The 15,563-nt window shown below is 53.3% G+C and overlaps 1 protein-coding gene across 2 annotated transcripts in view; it reads right to left on the bottom strand.

Moving 5' to 3' along the window:
• Window positions 1-15,563, bottom strand: part of SRRT (serrate, RNA effector molecule) — a 31,378-nt gene that overhangs the window by 4,090 nt on the left and 11,725 nt on the right. For both annotated transcript variants that reach the window (XM_065417080.1, XM_065417079.1), the window contains exons 3-11: window positions 6,427-6,576; window positions 6,145-6,333; window positions 3,048-3,217; window positions 2,552-2,721; window positions 2,228-2,329; window positions 1,948-2,056; window positions 1,049-1,221; window positions 891-952; window positions 716-794 (exon numbers count right to left, since the gene is read on the bottom strand). In XM_065417080.1, the coding sequence (XP_065273152.1) occupies window positions 716-794; window positions 891-952; window positions 1,049-1,221; window positions 1,948-2,056; window positions 2,228-2,329; window positions 2,552-2,721; window positions 3,048-3,217; window positions 6,145-6,333; window positions 6,427-6,576 (1,204 nt within the window). The remainder of the gene's footprint in view (window positions 1-715; window positions 795-890; window positions 953-1,048; window positions 1,222-1,947; window positions 2,057-2,227; window positions 2,330-2,551; window positions 2,722-3,047; window positions 3,218-6,144; window positions 6,334-6,426; window positions 6,577-15,563) is intronic.

Genomic DNA, 15,563 nt, shown 5'->3' with positions numbered 1-15,563 from the left:
CTCTGGGGCGGGGCGGCCGGTTACCCAGGGACCCCTCGCCCGGTGCTGAGATGCGCCCACCTCTGGGGCGAGGTGGCTGGTTACCCAGGGACCCCTCGCCCGGCGCTGAGATGCAGCCACCTCTGGGGCGAGGCGGCCGGTTACCCAGGGACCCCTCGCCCGGTGCTGAGATGCGCCCACCTCTGGGGCGAGGTGGCTGGTTACCCAGGGACCCCTCGCCCGGTGCTGAGATGCGCCCACCTCTGGGGCGAGGCGGCCGGTTACCCAGGGACCCCTCGCCCGGCGCTGAGATGCGCCCACCTCTGGGGCGGCTGGTTACACAGGAACCCCTCGCCCAGCGCTGAGATGCAGCCACCTCTGGGGCGGGGCGGCCGGTTACCGAGGGACCCCTCGCCCGGCGCTGAGATGCAGCCACCCCTGGGGCGGGGCGGCCGGTTACCGAGGGACCCCTCGCCCGGTGCTGAGATGCAGCCACCTCTGGGGCGGCCGGTTACCCAGGGACCCCTCGCCCGGCACTGAGATGCGCCCACCTCTGGGGCGGGGCGGCTGGTTACCCGGGGACCCCTTGCCCGGTGCTGAGATGCGCCCACCTCTGGGGCGAGGCGGCTGGTTACCCAGGGACCCCTCGCCCGGCGCTGAGATGCGCCCCCCAAATCTCCACTCAGGGGCGCAGCTTCCAACACCCCCCACCTGCCCCCCCGCGCCGCGGCCTTACCCGGATGTTCTGCAGGGTCCAGCAGATCTCCTTGATGTTCACGCTCCGGTTGAAAGTCACCCAGCCCCTGCGGAAAAACCTGACGCACACGCCCGGCGTTAGCGCCCGGGCACACGGGACCCCCCCGCAGCGCCCGCCTCTGCCCGGTTCCCCCCCCCCGGCGGATGCCACTTACCTCCTCTCGGGCTGGGGGTCGGACAGGGCCACGCGCATGAAGCCGGGGTACCGCTTGCAGAGCTGGGGGGACAGAGAGATCGGGGGGTGTTAGGAAGGGGACTGGATCTATGCTCTCCCCGCCGGCGCCCCTCCAGAATATCAGCCCCCCCCGCTCACCGCCACGATCTCGGCCTGGGAGATGTTGGGGGCGATGTTGCGCATGAACAAGGAGCAAGTCTTGTGGAGGGGGCGGGGTTTGCACTCCAAGCCGTCCTTCTCCTTGGCCTTCGTCGTCGCCGCCGCCTCGTCCTCTTCCTCCTTCGCCTTGTTCTCCTCCTTGGGCTTCTCCTCTGCACCCCGCGCCACAGAGTTAGGGGGGGCCGGCCCGTGTCCTGTTCCCTGCCCCCCCCCCGAACCAGCCAGTCCCTGCCTCATATCCCGTTCTCCACCCCCCTGAGCCAACCAGTCCCTGCCCCATATCCCATTGCCAGCCCCCCCGAGCCAGCCAGTCCCTGCCCCATATCCCGTTCCCTGCCCCCCTGAGCCAGCCAGTCCCTGCCCCACATCCCGTTCCCCGCCCCCGAGCCAGCCAGTCCCTGCCCCACATCCCGTTCCCCGCCCCCCTGAGCCAGCCAGCCCCTACCCCACATCCCGATCCCCGCCTCCCTGAGTGAGCCAGTCCCCACCCCACATCCCGATCCCCGCCTCCCTGAGCGAGCCAGTCCCCGCCCCATATCCCGATCCCCGCCTCCCTGAGCGAGCCAGTCCCCGCCCCATATCCCATTCCCCCACCCCCCCGAGCCAGCCAGGCCCTGCCCCATATCCCGTTCCCAGTCCCACTGAGCCAGCCAGTCCCCGCCCTGGGGCCGGGTGGGAGTCGGCACCCCCTAGAAGGGACAGGCCCCTGCCCTATTCCCCGCCCCCCTGAGGCGGCCAGTCCCCGCCGCAGGGAGGAGCCGGCGCCCCCTAGAGGGGACAGGCCCCTGCCCCATTCCCCGCCCCCCTGAGCCAGCCAGTCCCCGCCCTGGGGAGGAGCCAGCGCCCCCATATTGGGGACAGGCCCCCGTGTCTCTCACCCTCCTTGTCCTCGGCGCGGCCGCTCTCGGACTCGGTCTCAGACTCGGAGACGCTCCCCTCGTCGTAGCTGTCGTCCCCACTGCGCTTCCGCTTGCGCTTCTTGCTGGCCTGAAAGGAGAAGGCCCGGTGAGCAGGAAAGGGGCAGAGCCTGCAGAAAGGGGGGCGCACAGGGCAGGCAGGGACTGGCATGAAGGGCACGGGACTGAGGATAAATGGGCGGGGCCAGTCAGGAGGGGGAGGAGCAAAGGGGACCGGGATGGGGTGGGGCTTAGGACCCACCTTTTTGGCCTCTTTCTCTGCTTCTTCCTCCTTCTCCGGCTTCTCCTCTTCCTCCTCGGAGGACTTCTTGGCTTTCTCCTCCACCGGCTCGTCGCCGTCAGCCTGGGGGAGCGGGGGGCACCCGTCAGAGACTCTGCACGCCCCCAACAAGCCGGCCCTCCGCCCCGAGGGAACCCACCTGCCTCCCCGCCCCCCCAAGGTGACAGGATAACGGCTCTCTACCCGGCTCCTTTGGATAGCACCCATCACCCCAGCGCCTGGGCGAGCGGGCCCGGCGGGGAAACTGAGGCACGGGCAGAGCCGGGATGTGTCGGCTCCCCTGACCTTTTTGCCTTCCTCCTTCTTGTCCTCTTTGTCCGAGCCCTTGCGGTCGGCGTCGGACAGTCGGGCCTCGTCCTTCTTCCCCGGCTCAGCCTTGTCCTGCCTCTCCTCCTCTTCCTCCTGATCCAGGATCTTCAAGTCGTTCTCCGTGCCTCCCTCCATCTTGATAACGGCTGGAGAAGAAAAAGAAGAAAAAAAAAAATTGGCGTGGGTCAGTCTGGGGTCGTCGGCGCGGCTCAGAGGGGACCCCCTGCCCGCCACGGCCAAGTTCCTTCCCAATAAGAGAAAAGAAACGGTGGATAAAAGAGCTACTACTGCTGCCGCCAGGGGAGGATCTCCCTTCAGCTCCAGTGGTAGAGGCGCCCGTCTTCAGACTCCACGGTCGGGCGTTTTGGATCCCTAGACGGACGGGGTCTTTGGATCTGAACAACGTGGGTTTCGGGGCGCCCCCCTCCGATATCTTCGGAACCAAAGCCCGCCCATTCCAGGCCCCCCTTACCGGCGTCCAGCATCTTGACGATCGCGTTGGCCTTGTCGATATCCAGCTGCAAGCTCTCGAACCAGCCGTTGTCCATGAGGTAGAGGAAGACGCTGAGCCGGTTCTGCAGGGCGCCATGGGCCTCCTGCTTCCTCTTCCCCGCTTCGTCCGGGTGGTACTTGGAGCGAAACCTTCGGGAAGGGCGGGGGGAAAAGGCAGATGAGGAAAGATCAGAACGGGGCGCAGTGGAGAGAAGACGCCTGTAAAGGAGCTGCACATGCAGGTTGCATTGCAAAAAATTCGGGGCGGGAGGACAGGGGGGAAGCAGGGACAAGCCCCCGCCCCGGATCTTATTTATTGACGATTCGCGCCGGACACTGGTGAGGAAAAAATGAGATTTCGCCACATCGGGGTTTTTTTGTAGCTACACTCTAAGTTTGCTCCCGGGCACGTTTGATGGCCAAGTGCCTGGCGGATGACGTTCAAATTGGTTCCTCGCTCGGACTGCAATCAAGCCGAGAGCGGGTCGGGGGGGAGGGGGGTGGCGGATTGAGGGTTCGGATGCCTGGGTTCGCTCCCCAGCTCTGGGAGGGGAGCTGGGAGCCGGGACTCCTGGGTTCTCCCCCCTGCTGTTTAGACAGGGAGCTCTTTGTGTCAACAATACCGGATCCCAGTTGGGATCGATTACCCATCGCTCTGCGGGGCAGAATGGGAGGCCAGATCCCCGCCGGAAGCCCTGGGACCCGGAACCTGTTCTTCGCTCCACTTCTAATCTCACGCCAATCGCTTCCCCTAGCCTTTGGCTAGCTGGAGGACATGGTCTTTGGGCCAGCGAATCTAGGTGACCCCTGGCTGGTCCCTAACACTTCCCACCTGTAGATTCAGTGTCCGGTCCAAACCGGGGGCTCAGATCTCGGTCGGGGGGGCGGGGAGAAGCTCTAAGGCCAACCGTAACACCGGAGTTTTACCGCTATTTAGGTGCCTAACTCCCCTGGGTCTCCATGGGAATCAAGACGCCTAAATTCCTTGAAAGAAACCAAGATTCAGGGCCGGAATTTAAGGGTTGTTTTCGCGCTGGTTTTCAAAGGGCAGGGGGGAATCAAGACCCCCCATTACCACCTCGGGGGAGCCGATTGTTTTCTCGTACTGTATTTGTTTTTTGTCTTTTTTTAAAAAGAGTTGAGGTCCGATCGAATAAGACAGAACGTGTGTCATACATACACTCAGGATCAACTCCAGCTTTTTCCGATGGGAGCCTGAGAGATTCCTTCGGTGGGTTTTTAACCACTGGGCGCTTTGTTTTGGCTACGGAGTGGCGGGCACTCGCTCTCTCTCGCCGGGCGGTTTAGTTAACCGAAAACAAAACAAAAAAATCCCGGCTCGGGTGGGTTTATGTTTTTTTTCCGCGGCTCTGGCTGTCTGATTCCTGACCATTGTACATTCAGCTAGGCACTGCATTGTGCTCAGTGCTCGGCCCTGGCTATCTAGCTAAAAAAAAGAAAAAAAATCACGGGCGAGAGAGAGAAGCCGGAAGAAAAAACCAAAAAAAAATCAAGAGATTTAGATTCTCCAGGCTGACGGCAAAAGTGACTTCTGATTTTGAATTCTCTTGATTCTGGCACTTGGGAGGAGGGGAGAAAAGGGTCAGTTAACAGTTATCAGCCACACACACCCCCAAAAAAAAAAAAAGAAAAAAAAAAAAGAAAAAGAAATTACGAGACGCCTGTAGGCTAGTGTCCAAGAACCACACGCAGAAGTAGCCACACAGACAACGCTCCTACATTCACTGCGGGGGGGGGTTGGTACACCGGATTTGTCAGCAGGGGAAACTGAGGCATGGTGCATTATGCCCTCGCTCTAGGAGGGGAGTGGGGGCTGGTGGGATAGAACAGGGGGGGCTGGGAGCCAGGACTCCTGGGTTCTCTCCCCAGATCTGGGAGGGAAGTGGGGGCTGGTGGGTTAGAGCAGGGGGGCTGGGAGGTGGTGTTGTCTAGTGGCAAGGAGTTAGGATGCCTGGGATCTATACCCAGCTCAGATACATGGCTCTGGGCAAATCATGTCTCATCCTGCCTCAGTTTCCCCTCCTGCCCTGTTGCCTATCTGGACTGGAAACTTTGGGACAGGGACTCTTGCTTGCTGGTGTCTGGCACAAGCCCCCCCCCCAATCTCAGTGGAGCCTGGTCACTGGTCATTCTCTGATGCGGCCAGCACAATGGGACCCCCAATCTCCTTGCTCTGGGGCTTCTAGCCACTATTGTAACATGTCCAACAAACCACGCCTGTTTTACACAGGGGGAAACCGAGGCGGGGGAGCCACTCGTCAGAATCGGGAGGGCTGGCTCCGACCCCCACGTTCTCTCAGCGCTTGCCCGCTCTGGGCCGATCCCAATCAGAACCCCGGCTCGCGAGCCCGCAACGCCAACGCCCCTTCAGGCGCGTGCAGGGCCGGGGAGATGGGGGCCAGGATCAGCTCACGGGGAGCATCTGGGCTGGGGAGACGGGGTGGGGGGCGTCTCTTCGCTCGAATGAACGAGGCGGTCTGCAAAGAGCCAGGTTTCGAGGCGTCAAAACTGAACAAAAAGGGCTTTAAACGACCCCCCCCCTTTTCCGTGGGGAAACCACAGGAGAGATCGGACCCCACAACCTCTCGGGAACTGGCGCGGTCCCAGAGCTGGGATCGGGGAAATAGCTAAGAAGCTGGTGACAGAAGAGGCAAGGAAGGCTGACATGGGGCCAGCTGCCCGGGGTTAGCCACACCCAGTTGGCCTTCGTTCTACGGCAGGGATCGGAACCACCGGGCCATTCGTGGCAACCCCCCGCCCCGGCCTGAGATCAGAACCGCTGGCCTGTGCATGGCAGCCTTCCCAGCTCCCCTCCGCTGGATCAGAACCACCTGGCAGACTCCCCGAACCCCGTCCAACCGGATCAGACCGGCAGCACCCCCCCCCCACCTCCTTGCGTCGGATCGGAACTGTGAATTTCAACCTCCCGCCCGCGCCCCAAAACTCCGGCCCCGCTGGGTCCGTCTGGTTCTGTCTCCGGCCCGGATCTCGCACACGCACGCACGCACACGCACACGCACACGGGAAGCCGGGGCCGCGCCCTGAGGCGGACGTACCACTCCTCGTCCTTGTGCGCCAAGAAGAAGTCCTGCATCTGCTGGCGCCGGAAATCCAGCTTGTAGTCGTTGTAGCGCTTGACGGCCTCCGTCTCGTCCACCGAGTCGTCCAGGGACAGCAGGAATTCCTTGAAGCTCTTCATGACGGGCGGGGCAATGCCCACGTCCACCTCCGCGATGTTGCCTAGTCTGCTTGGGGTGGGGGGCGAGACCGTCAGTGTGCGCAGGGGAAGGCCGAGGTGGGGGAGGCAGGTTGGGAGGAGCAGGAAGTGGGCGATTTACCTGGCTTGGATGGGCAGGAGATGGTGCTGCTGCATCACGTGCATATCGGGGTGCGCCCAGGGCTGGGGGGGCCCGTAGGTGGGGCCGGCAGTCGCCCCGCTGTACGGCATCTCGTACCCGCTGTGGTAAGGGTCGGCGCTGTGCTCATCCCTGTGGGGGGATAGGTGAGGGGTCAAAATCACTTTGGGCGAGGCTGGGGTCTGCTAGAAAGCCCCAGGGCGTAACCAGTTCATTTTACTGTTCATTTATGGGGTGATGTCGTGATTCACTAACGCGTCATGTACAATCATCATATGTTGACTACAGTTAAGTTGCAGGATTTCAGACGAATAAGACTGATTAGTAATTGGAAGGGATATGACGGAGGTCGATAAAATCGTGACCGACGTGGAGAAAGCAAACAAGGACGTGTTATTTATTCCTTCTCCTAACACACGAACTAGGGGTCACCCAATGAAATGAAGAGGCAGCAGGTTGAAAACAAACAGAAGGACGTATTTCTTCACACAATGCACAGTCAACCTGTGGAACTCCTCGCCAGAGGATGTTGCTGTGACGAACTGGGACTGTTCTTAATGTGGCCTTTGAATGCTGAATGGGGAGTGTTGGCTGGGAAGGCAGGGGAGTGTGGCTAGGATGGTCTGCATGGGGGGATGGGAGACTGGCCTTGAGGGAGAATACCTGAGCATGTAACATGAGAACCCAGGAAGGGGTTAGAGGCCAGGTGACACCTTTGCCCAGGAAACTGAACAAAGGCTGGGGAGAGAGTTTCAGGAGCTGGCTGGTAATGGAGGGAGCCCAGATGGGGCTCTGCCCCCCCCCAATGGGGCTGTGGTGCCCCTGGGACCCCAAGATGGACCTAACTGGGGGAGGGGTCCTGTTGTCTGTGCCTGCAAGACCTGTCTTGGACTGTGTTCCTGTCGTCTGAATAAACCTTCTGCTTTACTGGCTGGCTGAGAGTCATGGTGAATCGCAGGAAGCCGGGGGTGCAGGGCCCTGAGTCCCCCCACACTCCGTGACAGTTGCGAAGGCCAAAGACTAGAACAGGGTTCAAAAAAGAACTAGAGAAGCTCATGGAGGACGGGTCCATCAATTGCTATTAGCCAGGCTGGGCAAGGATGGTGTCCCTCGCCTCTGTTTGCCAGAAGCTGGGAATGGGCGACAGGGGATGGGTCACTGGATGATTTCCTGTTCATCTGGGGCACCTGGCATTGGATACTGGGCTAGATGGACCTTTGGTCTGACCGAGTACGGCCATTCTTACGTTGGTTAATTATCTATTAGGTATCTAAGTAAATAGGGCTGAAACGCAAGGCCTGTCAGATTTTAGCTTAGTCATACTAGGCCTTAGAGTTAGAAAATACTTGACATAAGTCAGTGGTTCTCAACCAGGGGTATGCATACCCCAGGGGGGTACGCAGAGGTCTTCCGGGGGTACATCCACAGGGGTCGGAAACCTGCGGCAAGCGTGCCAAAGGCGGCACGGGGGCTGATTTTTAGTGGCACGCTGCTGCCAGCCAGGGTCCTGGCCGCCAGCCCCGCTCAGCCCGCTGCCGGCCTGGATGGACGGTACCCGGGCCGGCAGCGGGCTGAGCGGGGCCGGAGGCCGGGACCGCGGCTGGCAGGGGCTAACCGGTCTGGGGTTCCATCTGCCGCACGCGCTGCCGCTCTGGCACGCGAAACCTTAAAACAACAAAGATTTGGCAACACCACTTCTCAAAGGCTGCCGACCCCTGCTCTAGATATTTGCCTAGTGTTACAACAGGCTACATAAAAAGCACTAGCAAAGCCAGGACAAACTAAAATTTCCTACAGACACGGGCTTGTTTATACTGCTCCATACCGTAAGTGCAGTATTTCTATTCCAATTGATTTCTTTTAGAACTAGATGGTAACAATGAGAAAGTCAGCAGCTTTTCAGTACTAGTGTGGCGGGGACACTTTTGTGGTTTGAGGTCTGATTTTGTAAGCACGTCATTTTAAAGTGAGGTGTAACTTGGGGGGACACAAGAGAAATCAGACTCCTGAAAGGGGGACGGTAGTCTGGAAAGGTTGCGAGCCACAGATATAAGTAAGTGACCAACGAATGACCCTATGCCACAAGATTACAGGGAAAAGATGTACACCTCTACCCCAATATAACACAGTCCTCAGGAGCCAAAAGAATCTTACCGCGTTATAAGTGAAACTGCGTTATAGTGAACTTGCTTTGATCCACCGGAGTGCGCAGCCCCCCCCCCCCCCGGAGCGCTGCTTTACCGCGTTATATCCAAATGCGTGTCATATCGGGTCGCGTTATATCGGGGTAAAGGTGCACTGTGAAAAATTGACCGTCAGGTTAATTTTGGATTACAAGATGCCCATTTTTTTCCTAACGCCTGCCCTGACCAATGTGTGTAAATGCTAATGAGACTCAAAGAAACCATAACCCTATGAAAAATGGGGTACCCCAATATTCTTGGGGGACAATACAAAGAAGGAAAAAATGTCAACGCTTTCACATGCAGAGTGTAGGTGCAGTGAGAATCACAAGATAAAAGAAGCCAGCCAGATTGGACAGAGCAATCATGAGCGACTTCGGTTTCATTACATCAAAAACCCGGCCAACGACGGTTTTTGACTTTGAACGGGCACATTCGGGGAGATGAAAGGAACTAGTCGAAGAAGTCGGCTGGGCCGAAAGAGCGCCAGGAGGCTCGGAACACAAAAGCGATCTGAAACAAGGGGGGAAAACGTGTCAGGAAAGGCTCCAGGCCCGGCTGGATGAATAACGACCTCCGAGAAGTGAGGAGAAGTTAGCAGAGAGCAGGGGATGACCAGCAAAGAAAGCGGTTAGGACTGAAGCAAGAATGGCTAAAAGTCCAGCTGGATAATAGTGGATTTTTTAAGCATTCCCCTCCAATTTGTATCATTTAAAATTTTTCACAGTTGCGCAAAATTACGAGTTTTAAGCATTTTAAGTTTTATCCATTTAAATTTTCACAGTGGCAGGAAATGACGGGCTGAGATTCGAAAAGCGGAAGCTTGATCATTGTTAAAACTAGGGCTGCCGATTAATCGCAGTTAACTCAAAAAAATTAATCGCGATTAATCGCACTGTTAAACAAGAGAATCCCAACTGAAATGCATGAAATATTTTCAGATGTTTTTCTACATTTTCGAACACAATGATTTCTATTACAACACAGAATATAAAGTCTACAGTGCTCACTTGATATGATTATTTTGATTACAAATATTTGCACTGTAAAAATGATAAACGAACTAGTATTTTTCAATTCACCTCGTACAAGTATTGTCATGCAATCTCTGTCATGAAAGCGCAACTTACAAATGTAGATTTTGTTTGTTTGTTACATAACTGCACTCAAACAAAACAACGTCAAACTTTAGAGCCTACAAATCCACTCAGTCCTACTTCTTGTTCAGCCAATCGCTGAGACAAACTCCTCGGGGGAGAATTGTATGTTAAATTGGAGAAGATGGGAATCAATATGAAAATTGAAAGGTGGATAAGGAACTAGTTAAAGAGGAGACTACGATGGGTCATACTGAAAGGTGAACTGTCAGACTGGAGGGAGGTTACTAGTGGAGTTCTTCAGGGATCGGTTATTTAATCTTTTTATTACTGACCTTGGCACAAAAAGTGGGAGTGTGCTGATAAAGTTTGCGGATGACACAAAGCTGGGAGGTATTGCCAATACAGAGAAGGATCAGGATATCCTACAGGAAGATCTGGATGATCTTGTAAACTGGAGTAATAGTAATAGAATGACATTTAATAGTGAACAGTGCAAGGTCATGCATTTAGGGATTAATAACAAGAACTATTGTTATAAGCTGGGGAGGCATCAGTTGGAAGTAACAGAGGAGGAGAAGGACCTCGGAGTATTGGTTGATCACAGGATGACTATGAGACGCCAATGTGATATGGCCGTTAAAAAAGCTAATGGGTCTTGGGATGCATCAGGCGAGGTATTTCCAGTAGAGATAAGGAGGTGTTAGTACCGTTATACAAGGCACTGGTGAGACCTCATCTGGAATACTGTGTGCAGTTCTGGTCTCCCATGTTTAAGAGGGATGAATTCAAACTGGAACGGGTACAGAGAAGGGCTACTAGGATGATCTGAGGAACGGAAAACCCGTCTTATGAAAGGAGACTCAAAGAGCTTGGCTTGCTTAGCCGAACCAAAAGAAGGCTGAGGGGAGATCTGATTGCTCTCTCGCTCTCTCTCTCTCTATATATATATCAGAGGGATAAATACCAGGGAGGGAGAGGAATTATTTAAGCTCAGTACCAACGTGGACACAAGAACAGGCAAAGGCAGGTTTATGTGATTGGAGACTCCCTACTGAGGAGATTAGACAGGCCTGTGACCAGAGCGGACCCAGAAAACAGAAGGGTGTGCTGTCTGCCGGGCGCTAAGATACGGGATGTGGACCTGCGGTTGAAAAGGATCCTAAAAGGAGCAGGTAAGAACCCCTTGATCATCCTTCATGTAGGAACGAATGACACAGCTAGGTTCTCGCTAGAGAGAATCAAGGGAGATTATGCCAGGCTGGGGAAGACGCTTAAGGAAGTAGAGGCTCAGATTATCTTCAGTGGGATTCTGCCTGTTCCTAGAGAAGGACAGCAAAGGGCAGACAGAATTGTGAGGATAAATAGCTGGCTAAGGGAGTGGTGCTATAAGGAGGGCTTTGGGATGTATGGCCACTGGGAGGCTTTCGGGGACAGACAGCTGTTCTCACGGGATGGACTTCACCTGAGTAGGGAAGGAAATAGACTTCTGGGAGGGAGGCTGGCTCATCTCATCAAAAGGGCTTTAAACTAGGAACTTGGGGGAGACGGTTGGGAGATGTCCAGTTAATCTCCAAGCCAGATTCCAACACTGAAAAAGAGGGCGAAGAGATAAGCACAGATATAGGTAGGGGTAGGGAATTGGACATAAGAAAGAGGGGGCGGATGGACAGTACGGGGTCCGTACCAAATTGCATATCTAATGGGAGAAAGGATAGACAGCATACAGTTAGATGTTTATACACGAATGCGAGAAGCCTAGGTAACAAAATGGAGGAATTGGAGCTCCTGGTCCAAGAAATGAAACCTGATATCATAGCAATAACCGAAACATGGTGGAACGGCAGTCATGACTGGAGAACAGGTATGGAAGGGTATGTGCTGTTTAGGAATGACCGGAAAAAAGGTAAAGTTGGGGGTGTGGCATTGTAGTATGTCAATAATGAGCTAAAATGTAAAGAAATAATAAGTGATGGAATGGATAAGACGGAGTCTGTATGGGCAATGATTACACTGGGTAAAAGAACTACTAGAGCCTCCCCTGAGATAGTGCTTGGGGTGTGCTATAGACCGCCGGGATCTAGCCTGGATGCAGACAGAGAACTATTTAATGTTTTTAAGGAAGTAAAAACTAATAAGAGCTGTGTAATCATGGGGGACTTTAACTTCCCAGACATAGATTGGGGAACAAATGCTAGTAACAATAATAGGGCTCAGATGTTCCTAGACGTGCTAGCAGATGAATTCCTTCATCAAGTAGTAGCTGAACCGACGAGGGGGGATGCCATTTTAGATTTGGTGCTGGTGAGTAGTGAGGACCTCGTTGAGGAAATGGTTGTAGGGGACAACCTTGGCTCGAGTGACCATGAGTTAATTCAGTTTAAACTAAATGGAAGGATTAACACAAATAAAACTGTGACTAAGGTTTACGATTTCAAAAAGGCCAACTTTAATAAATTAAGGCAACTACTTAGGGAAGTGGATTGGGCTAACATACTTAGGGATCTAAAGGCAGATGACGCCTGGGATTATTTCAAGCTGAAGTTGCACGAGCTGTCCGAGGCCTGTATCCCGAGAAAGGGAAAACGGTTAGTAGGCAGGAGAATTAGACCCAGCTGGATAAGCGGGCGTCTCAAAGGGGCGATTAAGAAAAAACAGAAAGCGTACAAAGAATGGAAGAGGGGAGAGATCAGCAAGGAAACCTACCTTATTGAGGTCAGAGCATGTAGGGATGCGGTGAGAAAGGCCAAAAGCCGTGTAGAGTTGGACCTTGCGAGGGGAATTAAATCCAATAGTAAGAGGTTTTATAGCCATATAAATAGGAAGAAAACAAAGAAAGAGGAAGTGGGACCGCTGAAGAATGTAGATGGAGTGGAGATTAAGGATAATCTAGGCATGGCACAATATATAAATGAATATTTTGCATCGGTCTTTAATAAGGCTAATGAAGGGCTTAGGAATAGAGGGAGCAGGACAGAGGGGAATAAAGGAGGGGCGATTGACATTACAGTATCAGAGGTGGAAGCCAAACTTGACCAGCTAAATGGGACTAAATTGGGCGGACCGGATGATCTTCATCCTAGAATATTGAAGGAGCTGGCGCGAGAAATTGCAAGCCCCTTAGCGATAATTTTTAATGAATCTGTAAACTCAGGGGTGGTACCGTTGGACTGGAAAATAGCTAATGTGGTTCCTATTTTCAAGAAGGGGAAAAAAAGTGACCTGGGTAACTACAGGCCTGCTAGTTTAACTTCTGTAGTATGCAAGGTCTTGGAAAAATTTTTGAAGGAGAAAGTAGTTAAGGACCTTGAGGTGAATGGCAATTGGGACAAATTACAACATGGGTTTACGAAAGGCAGATCGTGCCAAACCAACCTGATCTCCTTCTTTGAGAAAGTAACAGACCTTCTAGATAAAGGAAATGCGGTGGATCTAATATACCTCGATTTTAGTAAAGCGTTTGATACTGTGCCGCATGAGGAATTATTGGTTAAATTAGAAAAGATGGGGATCGATATGAAAATCCAGAGGTGGATAAAGAACTGGTTAAAGGGGAGACTGCAGCGGGTAGTACTGAAAGGTGAACTGTCAGGTTGGAGGGAGGTCACCAGTGGGGTTCCTCAAGGTTCGGTTTTGGGTCCGATTTTATTTAATCTATTCATTACTGACCTCGGAACCGAATGTAGGAGTGGGCTGATAAAGTTTGCGGATGACACAAAGTTGGGAGGTATTGCCAATTCGGAGAAGGATCGCGATATTCTGCAGGGAGACTTGGATGACCTTGTAAATTGGAGTAATAATAATAGGATGAGATTTAATAGTGAGAAGTGTAAGGTGATGCATTTAGGGATGACTAACAAGAATTTTAGTTATAAACTGGGGACGCATAGGTTGGAAGTGACGGAGGAGGAGAAGGACCTTGGAGTCCTGGTTGATCGCAGGATGACTATGAGTCGGCAATGTGACGTGGCTGTGAAAAAAGCTAATGCGATCTTGGGATGCATTAGGCAAGGTATTTCTAGTAGGGACAAGGAGGTGCTGCTTCCGTTATACAAGGCGCTGGTGAGACCTCATTTGGAGTACCGTGTGCAGTTCTGGTCTCCTATGTTTAAAAAAGATGAACTCAAACTGGAACGGGTACAGAGAAGGGCCACTAGGATGATCCGAGGAATGGAAAACCTTTCCTATGAAAGGAGACTCGAGGAGCTCGGTTTGTTTAGCCTAACCAAAAGAAGGCTGAGGGGGGATATGATTGCTCTCTTTAAATATATCAAAGGGATAAATACCAAGGAGGGAGAGGAATTATTTCAGCTCAGTACTAATGTGGACACGAGAACAAATGGATATAAACTGGCCGTGGGGAAGTTTAGGCTTGAAATTAGACGAAGGTTTCTAACCGTCAGAGGGGTGAAATTTTGGAACAGCCTTCTGAGGGAAACGGTGGGGGCGAAAGACCTCTCTGGCTTCAAGATTAGGCTTGATAAGTTTATGGAGGGAATGGTTTGATGGGATAACGTGATTTTAGTCAATTAGGCATTAACGTGCCATCGCTGCTAAAATGAGGGTCCGGCTGTAGAATCTTGCCTGTATGCTCGGGGTTCTACTGATCGCCATATTTGGGGTCGGGAAGGAATTTTCCTCCAGGGTAGATTGGCAGAGGCCCTGGAGGTTTTTCGCCTTTCTCCTCAGCATAGGGCAGGGTTCGCAGGCTGGAGGATTCTGTGTGGGTGGGTCAGCTTTTGTGGCCTGCATCATGCGGGAGGTCAGACTAGATGACCATATTGGTCCCTTCTGACCTTAAAGTCTATGAGTCTATGAACAAAGGGATATAAACTGGCCATCAGGAAGTTTAGACTTGAAATGAGACGAAGGTTTCTAACCATCCGAGGAGTGAAGTTCTGGAACAGCCTTCCAAGGGGAGCAGTGGGGGGGAAAAGATTGGCAGAGGCCCTGGGGGCTTTTCGCCTTCCTCTGCAGCGTGGGTCATGGGTCACTTGCTGGAGGATTCTCTGCACCATGAAGTCTTTAAACCACGATTTGAGGACTTCAATGGCTCAGACATAGGTTAGGGGTTTGTTGCGGGAGTGGGTGGGTGAGATTCTGCAGCCTGCGTTGTGCAGGTGGTCAGATTAGACGATCATATTGGTCCCTTCTGACCTTAAAGTCTCTAAGTCTCCAGCTCTGTTTTACCCACATTCTGCCGTATATTTCATGTTATAGCAGTCTCGGATGATGACCCAGCACGTTGTTTGATTTACAAACACTTTCACAGCAGATCTGACAAAACACAAAGAAGGTACTGATGTGAGATTTCTAAAAATAGCTACAGCACTCGACCCAAGGTTTAAGAATCTGAAGTGCCGTCCCAAATCTGAGAGGGACGAGGTGTGGAGCTTTCAGAAGTGTTAAAAGAGCAACACCCCGATGCAGAAACTACAGAACCCAAACCACCAAAAAAGAAAATCAACCTTCTGCTGGTGGCATCTGACTCAGATGATGAAAATGAACATGCGTCGGTCCGCTCTGCTTTGGATCATTATCGAGCAGAACCCATCAGCAGCATGGACACATGTCCTCTGGAATAGTGGTTGAAGCATGAAGGGACATATGAATCTTTAGTGCATCTAGCAGGTAAATACCTTGCGACGCCGGCTACAACAGTGCCGTGCGAACGCCTGTTCTCTCTCTCAGGTGACATTGTAAACAAGACGAGGGCAGCATTATCTCCTGCAAATTGTAACCAAATGTGTTTGTCTGAGCGACTGGCTGAAGTAGGACTTGCAGGCTCCAAAGTTTTACATTGTTCTATTTTTCAGTGCAATTTTTTGTACATAATTCT

The sequence above is a fragment of the Emys orbicularis genome, chromosome 15, assembly GCF_028017835.1.
Source record: "Emys orbicularis isolate rEmyOrb1 chromosome 15, rEmyOrb1.hap1, whole genome shotgun sequence".
NCBI lineage: Eukaryota > Metazoa > Chordata > Testudines > Emydidae > Emys > Emys orbicularis.
The sequence above is the reverse complement of the archived record's forward strand: the minus strand, read 5'-3'. Positions and strand labels throughout refer to the sequence as shown.